Raw genomic sequence first — 15,598 nt, forward strand, 5'->3', positions numbered from 1 at the left:
AATCCCGTGACAGCACGGCTCTTGCGGTTTCGCACAAGCACTCCACGTCGAGGCGGAAAAACTTTGCCGCAGTTACAATCACACTGTTACCACTAATTAACAAAAACCGTTAATTAACGTTTCAGTTATTGACTTGAGGGCAGGTGTTTATATTAGAAAGTTGTAGTGGTGCCAATTTATGGCACACCCATTTTTTAGAAATCACGAAAGTTGCACGCAATTAGAGATATTCATCATCGAAATTCAATGGCGAAATCAAAACTGATCGCGCCCGGCGCGCACAACGTGCGACGGAACACCGGGACGGCACGTGATATGGAAGTGACGAAATTCGAATGAAGGCGCGCAGAAGCAGAATCTGGCTAGAAAAATCGGCAAGCATTCTGAAATACACAAGTAGACAGCTTAATGTTTGTGTGCAATAAATAGTGCTTGTGTGTTTCTTTCCTAAACTATGAAGAGGCGCGAATAACTATTTCGTGTGTCTGTAAGAAGCGCCGAAGTGGCAGCCCGCGAGTTTTATGCTTACCAGAGAAAGAAAGGGTTGATATCGCGGTTTTCTTGTGCACAGTTCGAAAGAAACGGATAAGCACAAAACACTACGCACGAAAATAAGGCGATGCACGGGCACAAGTGAGATGACTTGCAGCTTTTCACGAAAACATACGGCCGCGGCGCGCCTTCATTCAAATTTCGTTGCTCCCCTGTGACTTGTAGTTGCGGTATGACGTAGCAGAACGGTCGCGCTTCGTGCGCGCTGTGCGCGATCAGTTTCGATTTCGCCCTTGACATTCGATGAAAAATATCTCGAACTACGTGCAACTTTTGCGATTTGTAAAAAATAGGTATGCCATAAATTGGTACGCACTACAACTCTAATGTAATCACCTGCCCTCAAGTCAATAATTAAAAAGTTAATTAACAAGTTTTGTTAACTAGTGGTAACTGCGGCAAAGTTTTTACGTCTCGACGCGGAGTGCTTGTACGAAAACCACAAGAGCCTTGCTGTCATAAAATTTTTGTAAAAAATCTATTGTCTAAAAAAAAAAAAAACATCCTGTATATGCAAGCAAAATTCAAAATTTTCGGGGGGTTGAACCCCCCCCCCCCCCGCACCCATGGCCACGCCCCTGATCTACTGCATTCCACCGATGTTGCGTGGCAACCACAAAAATAGTGGCAGGCATTTCATTTCTCTTTAGACTATGAATCAGCTTTACTTCTCCCATGTTATAAAAGAGGCTTGAGTATTTTTTCATTGTTACACCTGTAATTTATCAGCTTCAGCTCCTCAGTAAGATCCCAGGGAAGTGAGGGTCGATGCCTCACTAATTGTCTTTCTTCACCTTCTACAATCCCGATTCTATGAGCTTTTCTTACGCAGAGTAGCATGTCAGAAGATATACATATGCCAGCAAAAATTATGCAAAAAGTTTCCCTCTCTGCTGCTTTGTCCTCTTGCAAGGCCTATCATGTAACTATGCAGTACTGCAATCATCACTGCATGCGTAGCAGTTGTGCACTTTGCACTGATGTACAGCATGCCTATCTCATATGCCTTCCCGTGCTGCAGTGCATTAAAAGTTGACCTACATAGGAAAAACATAAGACAAGCAGCACACTTAATTAGCAAGGCATTCCAGCTCAGACTCCTCTAATGTTTACAGTATGATTGGCAGCACATTACTGGCACCATCAGTTGTGTAGAAGCTGTGAGAACACAAAATATGTAGCAGGTATTTTTCAATTATGGAATTAAAGACTTTCAAGATTTTTATACCAGTTTCAATATATGAATTTTCAAACTTTGGTGGAACCTATTTTATTTCACTTTCTGAGAGAGAAAGTGATTAATGCGAGCTGAGGAGCTTAGCTTAGACACAGTATGCCCGCTATGCCAAAAAGTGGAACACTAATGCACTTTTAAAAAAATTTTAGGGATGAAAATATTAAAAACATGCTCTCCAGAGACCACATCTAGAAACCCCCTCCCCCAAAGCTTTACAGTGCATGTCGATTGAGTAGTACATGGCAAACAATACACTTGCACTGTGCCCCACTGAGCACTTGCTGCTGCTAACAGCTGAAGCAACAGATATATTCGCAAAAGACTTGTTTTTCATCTTGTACAATATCTTATTTAAAGCTGCAATCCAAGTTTAAGGAGGCAGAGGGGACCTGCAAGAGACATGGTGATCACAAGCAAGCACCCTACTCAGTATTTTGGAAACTCTCCTTAAATTCATAGCTGCATACAAACTTCATCACAAACACTAAATGTGTCTGAAACCCATCTGCAATGCCGGCTGTGCCTAAATGTGTCCTTGTAGAACCCATTCCGAGCAATGGTCGAGCTGGGCTCGTCGACGCATTTTTCGTAAAAACAGCCAAAGAAGGGCTCAGTTCATACAATACTTTACCTTTTCTTGCACTGCCACCGACAAGCTGGCTTAGTCTAGGTGCTTTGCCATGCTCTGGTATACCCCTCAAGAATGCTGGCCGCGGCAACTGCACTTCGATGGAGGCAAAAACGCTAGAGGGCAGTGCGCTTATTTAGGTGCACGTAAAAGAACCCCAGGTGGTCGAAATTTCCAGAGCCCTCCACTATAGCGTCTCATAATCGGATCATGGTTTTGGGACGTAACACCCCAATTATTATTACCCTCAAGAATGCAACAAATTACATTACCTTTAAATGCATGTCAAGTGTAGCACGGTTAGGTTACCAGAAGAAGTTTGGCTTTGCTGGGGGCATGCAATCAAGACAGAAGTTCTGGGGAAGATGGAGGCTTGAAGTGATAAGTCAGAATGTTGCCGAAGCCAGCGTTTGCTCCAACAAGATTTCTTATGCGTTTTTCCTCATGTATGGGGAGAGTTACATTTTCCTACAGTTTAGCATTAGTACGCAAGGCAAATTGACGACATATTTTATGAGATTCAATTTTGTTGCTTTCTGGCCTGAAAACAATTTAATGGTCTCAATATATTTAATAGCACAGTGTGCAATGCAGTAATTGCAACATTATTAAGAGACTAAATTTACATACTATTTGGTACGGATTATAAACATCCATGCATGATTATTCCTTTTATTCTAAACAGTTTGGTTAGGAATGTTCTGAAAACCATTGAATGGTAGGAAGCGACTGCCTGCATATTAATGTAATTCAACAATTAAAATGAAAAGGGGCAATGTAGGGACTTTAAAATGTAGTTTAGAGCCAGGAAGAGACTTCACGAAACCATGTACTTACCACCATTCCTGTGCTGGCTGGCCTTACTTGCAGCACATGCAAACACTAGTACCAAATTTCATCACAAAAGCAACTCAATTGGAGGCAAAACAAGTCATGTGATATAGGCACCACTAATATCTGCACCTACACCATGACCATGCCACTGAAATCAGTCAATTGAACATACAATGGCATAAGAGGGAAGAGCTAGATTGGAATGGCCTCAAACTTTCCAAACAAATGACAGCAAAGGACCAAGCTTAAGCAGTAGAAATAACAGCAAAAGACCAAGCTTAAGCAGTGTGAAATGCAAACTGTTGCTTGAAGATTGAAAGGCCAGTGTTATGGCACACAGCCAACTCTCAGTGGAGACCAACTGCGGTACACTGGAGTGAGAAGAGACAGTGTGCAACCTAAACTTTTTCGTTCCAGTACAGTTGAAAGTTCTGTTAAAGCTCAATGCTGGAGCAAAAAAAAAAGTTCAAACCTGTTTGCTTTTAGCATAACCTAAGAAACTGAAGAAAAAACTTATTTTGAATAAAATCTGAAACGAACAGACAAAAGGCATGTACACGTACATAAACATCCTAACTTGAAAGGAAGAATCACTGTGTATTTCTTGAGAAACATTGGCAAGGCATTCATGAAACACCATGTTTCAAGCATTTTTTTTTGTATCCAGCTAGTAAGAAAAACTATACAAAAAAAAAAGTCTGTTTCCCCGCTAGGGCAAAGCAATGAATGCAATAGCAGAAAGATTCGGCAGATCCTATGTATTGTGGGAATCTATTTCATGTGAAGCAGTCGGCGAATAGAAGCATATGCCGGATTCTTCCGCTTTGAGCCAAGTGTTAAGAGGTGGGTTGACGGCTTTAATTAAACTTGCTAGTTGTGCAGATATCATGCGCTTGTCAGGCACATCAACTACACTGGCGAGTAAACAGTAGCTCATAGTCCGACGTAACATCTGCACTCACGTTTAACGATGTCAATTTTACTGCAACTAAGTGCACACTACAGTGCGATGATGTGCTTATCATAGACAGCGGTCGTTGGTGTATTCGAGCAACGCTTAAGTATAGCTTGCGGAGTCAATGTTTATTACATCCTTAAAGAAGCGGACAGCCAGCACTGCAACCGCAATTCACATTGCCCGGACACGACACTTCAATAGTTTTTTTTTTTTTTGAAGAGTTGGTAGCTATGGCGTAGCTCTGTGGTAGAATACTTGAGTGTCACGCAGAATGCCTGGGTTTGATTCCGACTCGAGCTGTGATTTTTATTCCCATCGTGGTTTTGCGCTCATCGATGACGCCCTAGACACCAGCACGAGAGTTTTCCGCAACGTAGGCTCCTTAACGCTATCACCAAGATTTCCAAAGTGTATTCTCACTGTCCTTGGGCTGATATAGACAATCGCCTGTGGCACACACCCGTATACCATGGGCAGTGTTATGTGCCATACATCACTAGTGGAAAGGGTTGCATGACATACGCTACAGGCAAGTCACATTATTGATGTCATGACCTGCGAGTCATGTTCATCACACACTCATGGCCTCCTATGCCAGTTTTGGTATATACTTATCTAAGGAGAGGACCATGAGAGTGCCCAGATGTAGGCTGCTACATAGAAAGATGGATAGAAATGGTCAAAGTGCCTTTGGTTGGCTAAGAAATGCTTCACATTTAAAAATTCGAATGTTATACGAAGTAAGGCTAGCAGCTCGCACTCCTAGCATGCGACCTAGCGTAACTCAACAAAACATTCACATAAAGAAACTCTGCTGCTGCAGCAAGCGACGTGACCATCACTATCTAGTGTTCAATGCAAACTTTGCGATGAGAACAACACATACAAAGGTATGAGCATTCTGCTGATCCCTGTAAAGATACAGTATGCGTGATCGCGGGCGACCATGCCCGGCCGGTCAAAGTATGGAGTTCCTGCCGGAGACACGCAGGTCCCCCTAGTTCGGGACCCTTCCATACACCTTTTGTGCGACTGAGATGGCCGGTGCATTTCATTGACACTTGACAGCAGTCGTCGGCAGCCCTCGTACGCTTTCACCCTCACAGAATATACATTAGTTCTAATTAGTTCTAAGTAACGTTCTGCCTAACAAAGAAAAAACGAGCCCTTAAAAATTCTCCACTCTCGCATAGAACATATGATGCACATGGCAATGTTATCGACTCTGACTTTATACAGAACCTCACGGCACCGATGCCGACCGCAAAGATGTACCCTGGGGGTGTCCAACTGCTGTCGCAAAAAAAAAAAATTCGTATGTGTGTGTTCTGTGGTTTTTCATCTACGTCCGGTTCATGCGTATGTATAAAGATACTTATGGATTCACCAACGTGCCGAAACATCCACTCTGGTGAGCTATGGGAGAACTTTCCTAGCTCCAGAATGAACATTCACCTCCACAAGCAACTCCATGGAGCTACATCACTTCACCACAAGTGAAGAACCTTGTGGCACTCCTCTTACTCCTGAAAGGTTTATTTCTCTTTAAATACCACTTTAAAGGTGATGTGATTATTCTATTATTGAGGTAGTGATGCTTCACGCCATAATTATGGAGTTTACAGCTGTTTCATAAAGGAAAAACATTTGTGTTTGTACTTAATGCCCTGCAAGCCTACTCTCGCCGTTGCACAAAGTGTACGGATGTGATCAGAGGTGATCTGGAATATAACTTCACACTCCACATTTGAACTTTTTCAAAGGAGCGAGACTGCTCGTGGCATTGCTTGTACATGTTTGCTTACTATGCAAGACTGCATTCTCCACAAGCTGCAAGAAAACGCAGTTTCTTTTTCTAGTTTCCATGTTCTGGATACCTTGTAGGCAGCTATATTACCCAACCATCGAGGCAAGAGCCTCAGGCCCAACATTTTCGAATATATCTGCTCATGCCAGCTCAAGCATCTGTACAAAATGTAGGCTGGAGAAGTAGCACATGCACACAGCTCCAATTTCAAATGCTCAGCATTTCTCTGACAGGGATTTCACTAGAGACATCTTAAGTCATGATGATGTGTCTTGTTTATTCTTTTGAAACATTTTTTATGAGAGCTCCCAGCAAAATGTAGTTACAGTGCATAGTTATGAATGCCTTTGCTGGGAGTTTTAAGTAACACAACTGATTTTTACACACAGTGGCAACATGTACTGTAAACTCACATTCGTGTGACTAGGATGACTTGACATAAATGGAAACCACAAGATGCACTTAATATACACATCAGAAGTTCCTGCAAAGCAGCCTAAATGTGGCTGCTATGCCATTTCACATTCACCTTGTATTCAACATGTCCAGGTAGGTGCCCATAAACGAGCATCACCACTTTCACGTCATGACCATGAGCAGTGAATGCCCCTCTGGACACCATAGCCGCAGTCGCAAAGTGAATTGCCTGGTATAAGGAAATGTGCCACCACAGACAATTGTGAGGCAAACAATCACACTGCATGTGAGCAGCTTGGTAGGCAGTATCCTATTGGCACACCACAAAACATGGACTAGCTCCTTTTAACAACTGCCACCATCCACTTGCATTGGATAGCCATCTCCACAGCTGAGAGAGCGCAACATGACACTGCCAAGAGATGGCACACTTCACACAAAAATTATGACATCCAATGAGAGTCCACTCAAGAACCTTAGATGAAACATGGCGACTTAAAAGGAAAAAGCAGGACAGCGTCCATTTCTTGAGAAACATTGTGCAAGGCCTTCATGAAGCACCATGTTTTGAGCACTTCACAACACTTGTATACACAGCCAGTAAGCACAAAAAACTATGGAAAAAACATCTTTCAAGGACACAATACTCCTCAATGTCACAGCACTTTGTGGATTCAATTTAAAAAAATCCTAAATAACATATAGCAGTAGATCAGGAACGAAAAGTTCTTGTCAGCACAGAACATATTAACTGCAGGCACGTGCTCCAGCACACTTAAAACCAAAAGCTGCAGTTCTAGTGCACGAAAATAAGGGTAAACAGAAAAAAATCCAAACTATCTCTCAAACCATTGAGTGACCTGCTTTCGTTTTGAACATTGTACATTATTAGTAAAGAAAGAGTACAGGATCGGTTAAAAACATGTACACCATCTACACCAGGCAGAACATTAACATGATTATGTACAGAGTCACGAGCACTGTTTTCATGAAACTAAAAAATATACATGGCAATATATTTGTAGATGTGTATACTGTCATCACTATATACAGACAAAACCACAATAATTACATTCACAAATAGGAATAAATACAGTTCTTTGAAAAATCTATAATTTTACCACTCATTCATAATCGCACACATACACAAGGGTGGGAAAAAAAAACGATGGAACTAATCCAGCACAGATGCTTACTTAGCCAAACTAAAAGTGGCAGCCCAGCATTAGGCTGCACTTGCATAAATGCAAAATTTTTTTTTTGTGCAATTTTACATTTCAACTTTATCGAATTTTTACTTTTTTTTCTTTTTTTTTCTTTTAGCATACATGCAAGACAAACTCATTCATTCCTCAAGAAAAAAAAAGTTAATAAATAACTTCGCTGAACATAAAAACAAGTCTGTAGCAAAAAGAAAGAAAAGCCCACAGACAAGTGAAACCAAAGGTGCACAGATGGCACAACCGAGCAAGGTCCCAGAGTCGGTGGCTGCATGCCGCCAGCCGCAGCAGTCTAGGCAAGACCTGGCACTACCTGAAGGAAGCAACTGTGTACATGTCCCGGTGCACAAGGCCCTGTGCCACCAGCACCGTCTCACGGGCAGGCCGACTCAAGTTGCGCTGCCGCCGCCGGGTACTGCTGTTTGAGAAGCCCCTACAGCTGCTGTGCTGCTCGGTTGCCTCGGGAGTGCCAGAGGAGAACTTGCGCTGCTTGGGGAAAAAGGTGCGGTTGGTGGCCAGCTGGGAACCATCAACCAGCTGCTCGCCAGCCTCACAGGGTGCCTCCGAGTCCTGTTGTGCCCACACAGCAGCCACGCCGTTGGTGCACGTCCCCTGACTCCTGGCAAGTGCCCCCCCACCACTCACGCTGTCACTGTTAACGCTTGACCCCGAGCTGTGCTGAGGACTACCCCCAAATGGTCCGCTGGAAGGTGAGTTGTTGTCGGCCTCATTGGTGCCACCCGTCCTGCAAAAAAGAAATAAGTGCCCACCACTGTTTACGGCAAGTCAATCGGCTGTCTCATTTTAGACAAAGTACTGTATCATTTCACCTATCTGAACCACATTTGTGCTCATTCAAAATGATGCAGGGTGCCTTCTAACTCAATGAGCACCGCACTCAGCAGTAGCACAATGCCCATGGCGCCACATCCAGAGATTTTTCTCATGCTGGGAATGCTTTTGGGGAATTAAATTTTTGGTTTCGTGCAATGTGAATATACCTACATAAAAAATTTAAAAATATCAAACAGTCATGAATGTTTAATCTGGTGGAATCAATCCCCAAAAATTCTCGTATGTACAACAAACCACTTTCAACCAACGTAGTTATCGGCACCCATAGGTGCAACCTGATTGGAGGCAGAAATAGAATGTCCAAATAAGAAAATGTGGTCTCACAATAGTGCACATTCCATGGATGAGTAGCTATCCAATGATGATTGTCTTTGATTGAAGGAATTAAATTTCAACAACAGCACAACGACGAACTAAGTCATTCTGCTAGTTCCAAAGAAAAATATGGCACTGTTCTACCTACGAGTCCGCAGGAGGTCATAACATTAACTCTGCCCTTTCCACAGATTCTTCAAGCCTTCATGCCTCTACTTGTGGCTCGGCTAAGGTAAGAATGTCAAAGTCCATAGCAGTGTTCTTAAGCCTACAGCTTCCCATTCTCCTAGACAAATTTGTGAAAGCTTTTCAAAACAGCATGAACTCGTATCAACTCACCTTTTTCCATGGGACCTATTGCTGGCTTCCTGCCTTGTGCACTCAGAATCAGGAGGCGGAAGTGCAGAAAGCTCTTCATTGTTGTCCACAGGGAACTTCTCTTGAATCCACTGACGGTACTGGATGACTTCATCAGTCACTCGAATGATCCTGCCTAGTATGCTGCAGTAATAGAACCATTTATTAGTAGAAGCAACATGCATACCGTCATGTATGAAGTCCTTGTATGCTTAAGGTATGATTAAGTAGGACTACAATTTTACATAATAGTAATTGTTGGAGTTTAACATCCCAAAACCACGATACGATTATGAGAGACACCATAGTGGAGGGCTCTGGAAATTTTGACCACCTGGGGTTCTTTAACGTGCACCTAAATCTAAGTACACGGGGCTCAAACATTTTCGCCTCCATCAAAAATGCAGACGCCGTGGCCAAGATTCGATCCCCTGTGGGTCAGCGGTCGAGCACCATAACCACGAGACCCCGTGGCGGGTAATATTTTACCTTAAAAAATAGATTTTTTTGTTAATCGCCTAATTAGATATGCCATTCATAAGAGAGCAATGTGCAGTAATAATTATGTTCTTGCACCTGATACCTCTACGCAGTGCCTAAAACATACTTAAGGTACCAGTTCATGTGTTACAAAAATGCTCGAATTCTGTGTTTTTATATACATATATTTTAACATTATGTTCAACCAAGTAATCAGTAGGCTTAACATTTACAGCATGTGACAAACTTATGCTGGCGAGAGGGGGGGGGGGGTACATTATGTTTTTGGAATGTTTACACTCTCTGCAGCAGGACTGAAAGATGGGCTAGTTGGTGATACATACTAATGGGCAAAAAACAGCGCGCAGACGGACGGGACGAAGAAAGGTATACACAGAACAAGCGCTTGTTCTGTGTATACCTTTCTTCGTCCCGTCCGTCTGCGCGCTGTTTTTTGCCCATTACACCTCTCCTTGAATGTTGAAGAAATGGCAAATTACCTTTTTTTTGTGCTGAAATGATGACATGATGTAGCTTTTTTTTTTTTGCATTTATACTAGCAAATACAGTATATAGTGAAGTTTGGAGTGCAAAGACAGGTGAAAAAACAGAGGTTTGCAGGAATTGGTACACACGATACACAAAAGACCGAATGAAAGGAGTACTTCAGGTTAAGCACAGAATATTGGAATGGAAGGTTATGGCTGTAGGTCTCTGGAGTCAAGTTCTGAACTGGAAAGAAACAGTGGCACAGCTGGGAGGTAGGGGGTCTAACCCCTCTGAAATTTTTTGACGAACCCTTATAGGCAACATTTTGCATACACTGTTCTGACAGTCAAGGCCACTCTGTTCATTTTTGCTGGGTTCCAAATTGCACTAGGATCCCGGGGAATGAAAAAGCAGATGAGCATGCAGCTAATTAGGGGTGTGTGAATATTCGAAAGTTTCGAATATTCGTCGAATATTACAATCGCAATATTCGTATTCAATTCGAAAATCGTGTATTCGAAAAGTTTCGAATATTCGAAAAATTCGAATATGCGATTCGATTATCATGCATAAAATAACTCTTCTTCCACATTTCTGCTGCGTTTGTATAGCTAAACACGTTACCGAGAGGAGCGATAAACATCGTATAAGCACACGGAGGCACGATATCTGCCTGCGACGAGCGCCCCAATACGTATTATTTATTGCTGGTGCATCTCCGACGTGCAGTGCTGTTGGCGATAATGTAACCGTACATTTTCAATATTATGCGGCTGTAACGTGCCGCACTACCACTCATTCACTATGCGGGACCACTTCTGAAGAAAGACAGTGACCCACGTGACTGGTGGCGGACTGTAGGCACCTTCAGATACCCCAGTCTGGCAAAGCTTTGCCCCATGTACCTCCCTATACCAGCCACTTCTGTTCCAAGGGAGCGTGCCTTTTCAGTGGCAGGGGGGGGGGGGGTTGTCTCTGTTAGAAGGGAGCGCCTGCTGCCTGATTATGTGGAGCAACTCATATTTCTTCACGATAACATCTAGTCATTACTTTCATTGTGCAGTGATATTTGCTTGTGTTGTGATGTGCTCTGTGCTAGCCTGGACATTGTGTTCTGGAGATAGCAGTGTATGTTGTGTTGCCAGTCCGGCTGTTAATGTTTTTTTTTTTTTTTCAAATAGCTACATGTTAAATAAAATTTGTTACTGTGGAGGCATTTTTCCGTTGATATTCGATATTCGAAGGTGGATATTCGCATTCGATTCGTATTCGAAAAATTTGATATTCGCACACCCCTACAGCTAATAGAAAAAACTGTTTCAAAAATAAAGGCACACTTAAGGAATGGGCTTCAAGTTAACGAATCACAAATGGCAACATGAAAGAAACACAAAGGAGAATAAACTGCAACTCATTAAAGGGACACTAAAGGCAAATAACTTATGTCACAGTGAAAGCTCAATGTGTGAGAACGTCTAAGACGTCACTGTTATCAACAGCAGTACTATACTAATAGAGAAATTAAGGTAAATGTAGGACACAATGTGTGCCACGAGTGGGACATTTTGGAAGTGACCCCGACGACGTCAAGAGTCCCAAGTACAATTAACCACTAGTAATCAAACTAGATGCGATAAAAAAAGAACCTTCCGTGCATCACAAGACGTAATAAAAGGCTGCTTGTTTGTTTCTATTCGATTCATGGAAAAAAGAACGTCTTGGAGTCACCATGGGGAACGCCGCGAGTGGTCCAAAAGTTCCGTTTTTGCCGAGCTGTGCTTCGCTAACGTGGTCGCGTCTCAGTGGTAGTTTCAGAGTTTCGGTATCGCATACTGCTGCGTGGGCTTGGCTCTCGCTATTTTCACACTGTTGATACTCTACTATTGCTGCTAGCCAAGCTAAGCTCAGTTACAGTGAACTATACAGTTTCGGAGTGGCCCGTTGCTGCGTCTTGGCAAGGTTGATGACCGCTGTTGCGCAAGAAACTGTAGCCTCGGCGGCCGGGAAGTAAAGGCAGGTGATTTGAAGCACGCTAACACCATGGCAGACCACTAGAACAAGATTTTCTTTCAAAATAAGCATTTCCTTGGCACGAAACAAGCACTAAGAGGTTTACAGAATGCTATTTCAACAATAATCATCGATTTAACATTTGCCTTTAGTGTCCCTTTGAACCTTCTCTGAGAATAGAAAACATGTTATCACCAAGGACATTTTACAGCTGTAACATTAGCAAGGCTTCAAATAGGGCACACACACAGACATCTACTCACGAAGGAAGAACAACTTATCTGTGACAAATGTCAAGAAACATTAGCAGTATTGCACATTCTAATAACATGCCCACGCTTCAAAATACAACGCCATAAATATTTCCGTGATCTGTACAAATTGCCTATGCCTTTTCAACCCCACCTTTATTTTGAAAGATAGTTCACTTGTGGATCTCAAAGAAGCAACAAACCTTTTAGACAAAGTTTGACTTCTCAAGTGAACTTTAAACATCGCAGCTTTTCCTGTTTTTACTACCGATTTTATGACACCCAATGGCTAGTGCATCATAGATTAAGTAGCTATTGCAGCAAATCACCCAATTTAACTAAATTACTAACTGCCATGTAAAGACATTCAGAAAAAGGTTAGCACCTGCTTTTACCAGAAGGGAGCATGCTTCGACATGGTAAATGTACATAAGGAGACCCAGTCCAGTCATCGCACATCGCTGTCTATTATAAACCTTAAGAAAAATGAACCATTCTGCTAAATTGAAACGGCAAGCTGGGCAAGTTGGTAATTGAACATACTTCTGCTATGTGGGCAGCACGATCAGGACGGAGGACTATAGGAACGGACACACATGAGCACCAGTGTGTGTCCGTTCCTTTTAGCCCTCCGTATGTGTTGCGCTGCCCACATAGCAAAAGTATGTCCATTCTGCTAGCTGTTTTATTACTGTGCTTTTACTCACATTTATGGTATGGCAAAAAATATGGCAGTTTCAACCAAAGCGATGCACTGACAGCGACAGCGTAACTGTGCATAGCACTTGGACTCGTCAATGTTCTAGGCAAATGCACCATGTTGGCACGACGCCACTCAACTCCTGCTATGGGCAGAACAAAACAGCTCTGGCAGCTTCAAGTTGTCTGGCAACGCTGGTTGGATAAGTAGCATCGTAAATGGTGTTCAGTCGTGCCCGTAATATGTCGGGAAACCGTAAACCAACCCATCATTGTTATTCGTATGCCAGTGAAATGCCAGATAACTGTGTGCGTGCACGTGAAGACAACAGATATTAAGTATCGATCACAGGAATGAGTTGAGTACTGTTACAGCACCGATGATACAAAAGCTAAATATGACTGAGCATCAACGGCAAACATAGACAAAACAAAATCATGAGGGGACAAACTATGAATGAGATAAATTTTAGTACATAGTTTCTATTCACCTCTTTTTTTGCAAGTGCTGCAGGTATTTCAAATCGGATTTTCTCATAATGCCTTTTGCATCCTGGCTCAAGATAAAGCTAGGATGCAAAGGGATTTGCACACAAATTATCAGACAACCCATTAGTGTTTGGTTTAATGAAACATTGGGGCCACGAATGATTGGGGCCACGAAAGCCACGAATGATTATGAGGCACCAGAAATTTTGACCATCTGGTGTACTTTTAACGTGCAATAACATCGCACAGTACATGGGCCTCTAGGATTTCGCCTCAATTGAAATGTGACTGCCGCAGCCAGGACCAAACCCGCAACCATCAGGTCAGCAGCCGAGCACAGTCACCACTGTACCACTGAGGCGGAAGTTGGTTTAGTGAAACGAACAAAACTCAAACCACTCCAAAGATCCGATACACTAACCTTTGTTTTGGGTCACTTGTAGCAGGATGGAATGAGTGCACTGCCTGATTGAGGACCATGTAAGCATACTCGAATGCCTTCTTCACTGTCAATGCACCATATGAGCTACGACCGATGTCATTACCTGAAAGAAAAAAAATCAACAAAAAAAAAAAAAACAGTTTAGAATTTAAATCATGTGGGATGCAGTAAATTTTTTACACTTTAATGGTGTGCGAGTCAGATAATGATGGCAGCAAATGTATGTGAATGCAGTATTTCTCAGTGCACTACAACAAAGTAGGATTTTAGGATGACTGCGAGTTGGGCGTGTTGGTAAAGGTTCATGATGAAACAAGCGCGATACGTACGAAAACTCAGAAAGGACACAGGATGGAGCGCTTTTGCATTTTTGCATTTCGTTCACATCAAAATGCAGCCGCCAAGGTGGCAAATCAAACAAATGAAGCTAGCCTACGTTTTAAAACTAGGCTAACAAGTGTGCCTGTGAACTACAAAAATTGGTACATATAAATCGACAACATGGGTAACTCTGAACGTTTTTGGTGAGTGTACACTGCCTTTTCGAAGCATCAGCAGCTGTTTTTTTCTCGACTATGACGAGCGCTTGAACGGCGGACTGCTCCCTTAGGCTTAACAGCGCGAAGGCCCAACTCGAGTGCGGCCCTGGCGATGCCGGCCCGGTGAATCCATCATTATGCCACCTATGCCACCACACCACTCGCACTCGAGTGAACCGAACGCTGGAGCTTTGTATTCACCTAGCAGGAGAGAGGCCGGAAAATTGGACAGCAGCCCTTCCAGGATGCAGACAGCGCGTCAAGCGATGCACGCCGAGGACGACTGAACGCCAAGCGAACGCCGAGTAGCAGCAGAAGATGCTGGAGTACGCCCCTTGAGGGAGGTGGCCAGGAAGACAAGGCCACCAGTAAACGACCAAATGGATACCGAGGATATCAGCAACGATAACGTGGGTGCCAGAGACGCGCGACGACGAAGGGAACGTAGAGTGGTCTCTGTTTACCAAGTCGAAACCAATCCGGAAAGTCAAGCCCGAGCAGCTTCGCCTCGAACGGGTAAGTCGACCTCATTTTGCTCTCTCGATCAGGCCACTTAATAAGGTACATGTACATGACATACCTAAACAGGCTATAACAGCTGCGCTAGAGATGACGGCTAAATGTTGGGAGCTAGCAGAATTAGCAATCTTCCGTTACGAACCTGCAGCGAACTGCATAAAGGTTACAGTGAGGGATGAAGAACATGTAGAACCGCTTACAGCGCTGACATGATTGACTGAGAAAACGTGCGGCCGAGTTCGTATGTATGAAGTGCGCATCGAAAGAGTTCAGACACAGAGCAGGTAACAGTCCGGGGGTTATGAAGGCGCATCCTGACCAGACTATCGACTATATCATGGACCACCTGAGATGTGGAACGGCCATTATCCTTGACACGCGGTGACTTGGAAAGATGAACATGCTGCTGCTGACGTTTAATACGCCATCGCCCCCAACGAGGCCCGTATTTGACTGAGATCACAAGGGTGTACGAGTACAAACTGAATATCATAGCCTGC

General features: G+C 43.2%; 1 protein-coding gene across 2 annotated transcripts in view; it reads right to left on the reverse strand.

Annotated features, from left to right (window-relative positions):
* Positions 1–6,268: 6,268 nt before the first annotated feature.
* Positions 6,269–15,598, reverse strand: part of LOC119378340 (terminal nucleotidyltransferase 4B) — a 72,030-nt gene continuing 62,700 nt past the window's right edge. For both annotated transcript variants that reach the window (XM_037647510.2, XM_037647514.1), the window contains exons 7-9: positions 14,020–14,143; positions 9,163–9,324; positions 6,269–8,398 (exon numbers count right to left, since the gene is read on the reverse strand). In XM_037647510.2, coding sequence (XP_037503438.1) covers positions 7,963–8,398; positions 9,163–9,324; positions 14,020–14,143 — 722 coding nt within the window. In that variant the 3' untranslated portion in view covers positions 6,269–7,962. The remainder of the gene's footprint in view (positions 8,399–9,162; positions 9,325–14,019; positions 14,144–15,598) is intronic.

The sequence above is a fragment of the Rhipicephalus sanguineus genome, chromosome 1 (genome assembly GCF_013339695.2).
Source record: "Rhipicephalus sanguineus isolate Rsan-2018 chromosome 1, BIME_Rsan_1.4, whole genome shotgun sequence".
NCBI classification, from domain to species: Eukaryota; Metazoa; Arthropoda; class Arachnida; order Ixodida; family Ixodidae; genus Rhipicephalus; species Rhipicephalus sanguineus.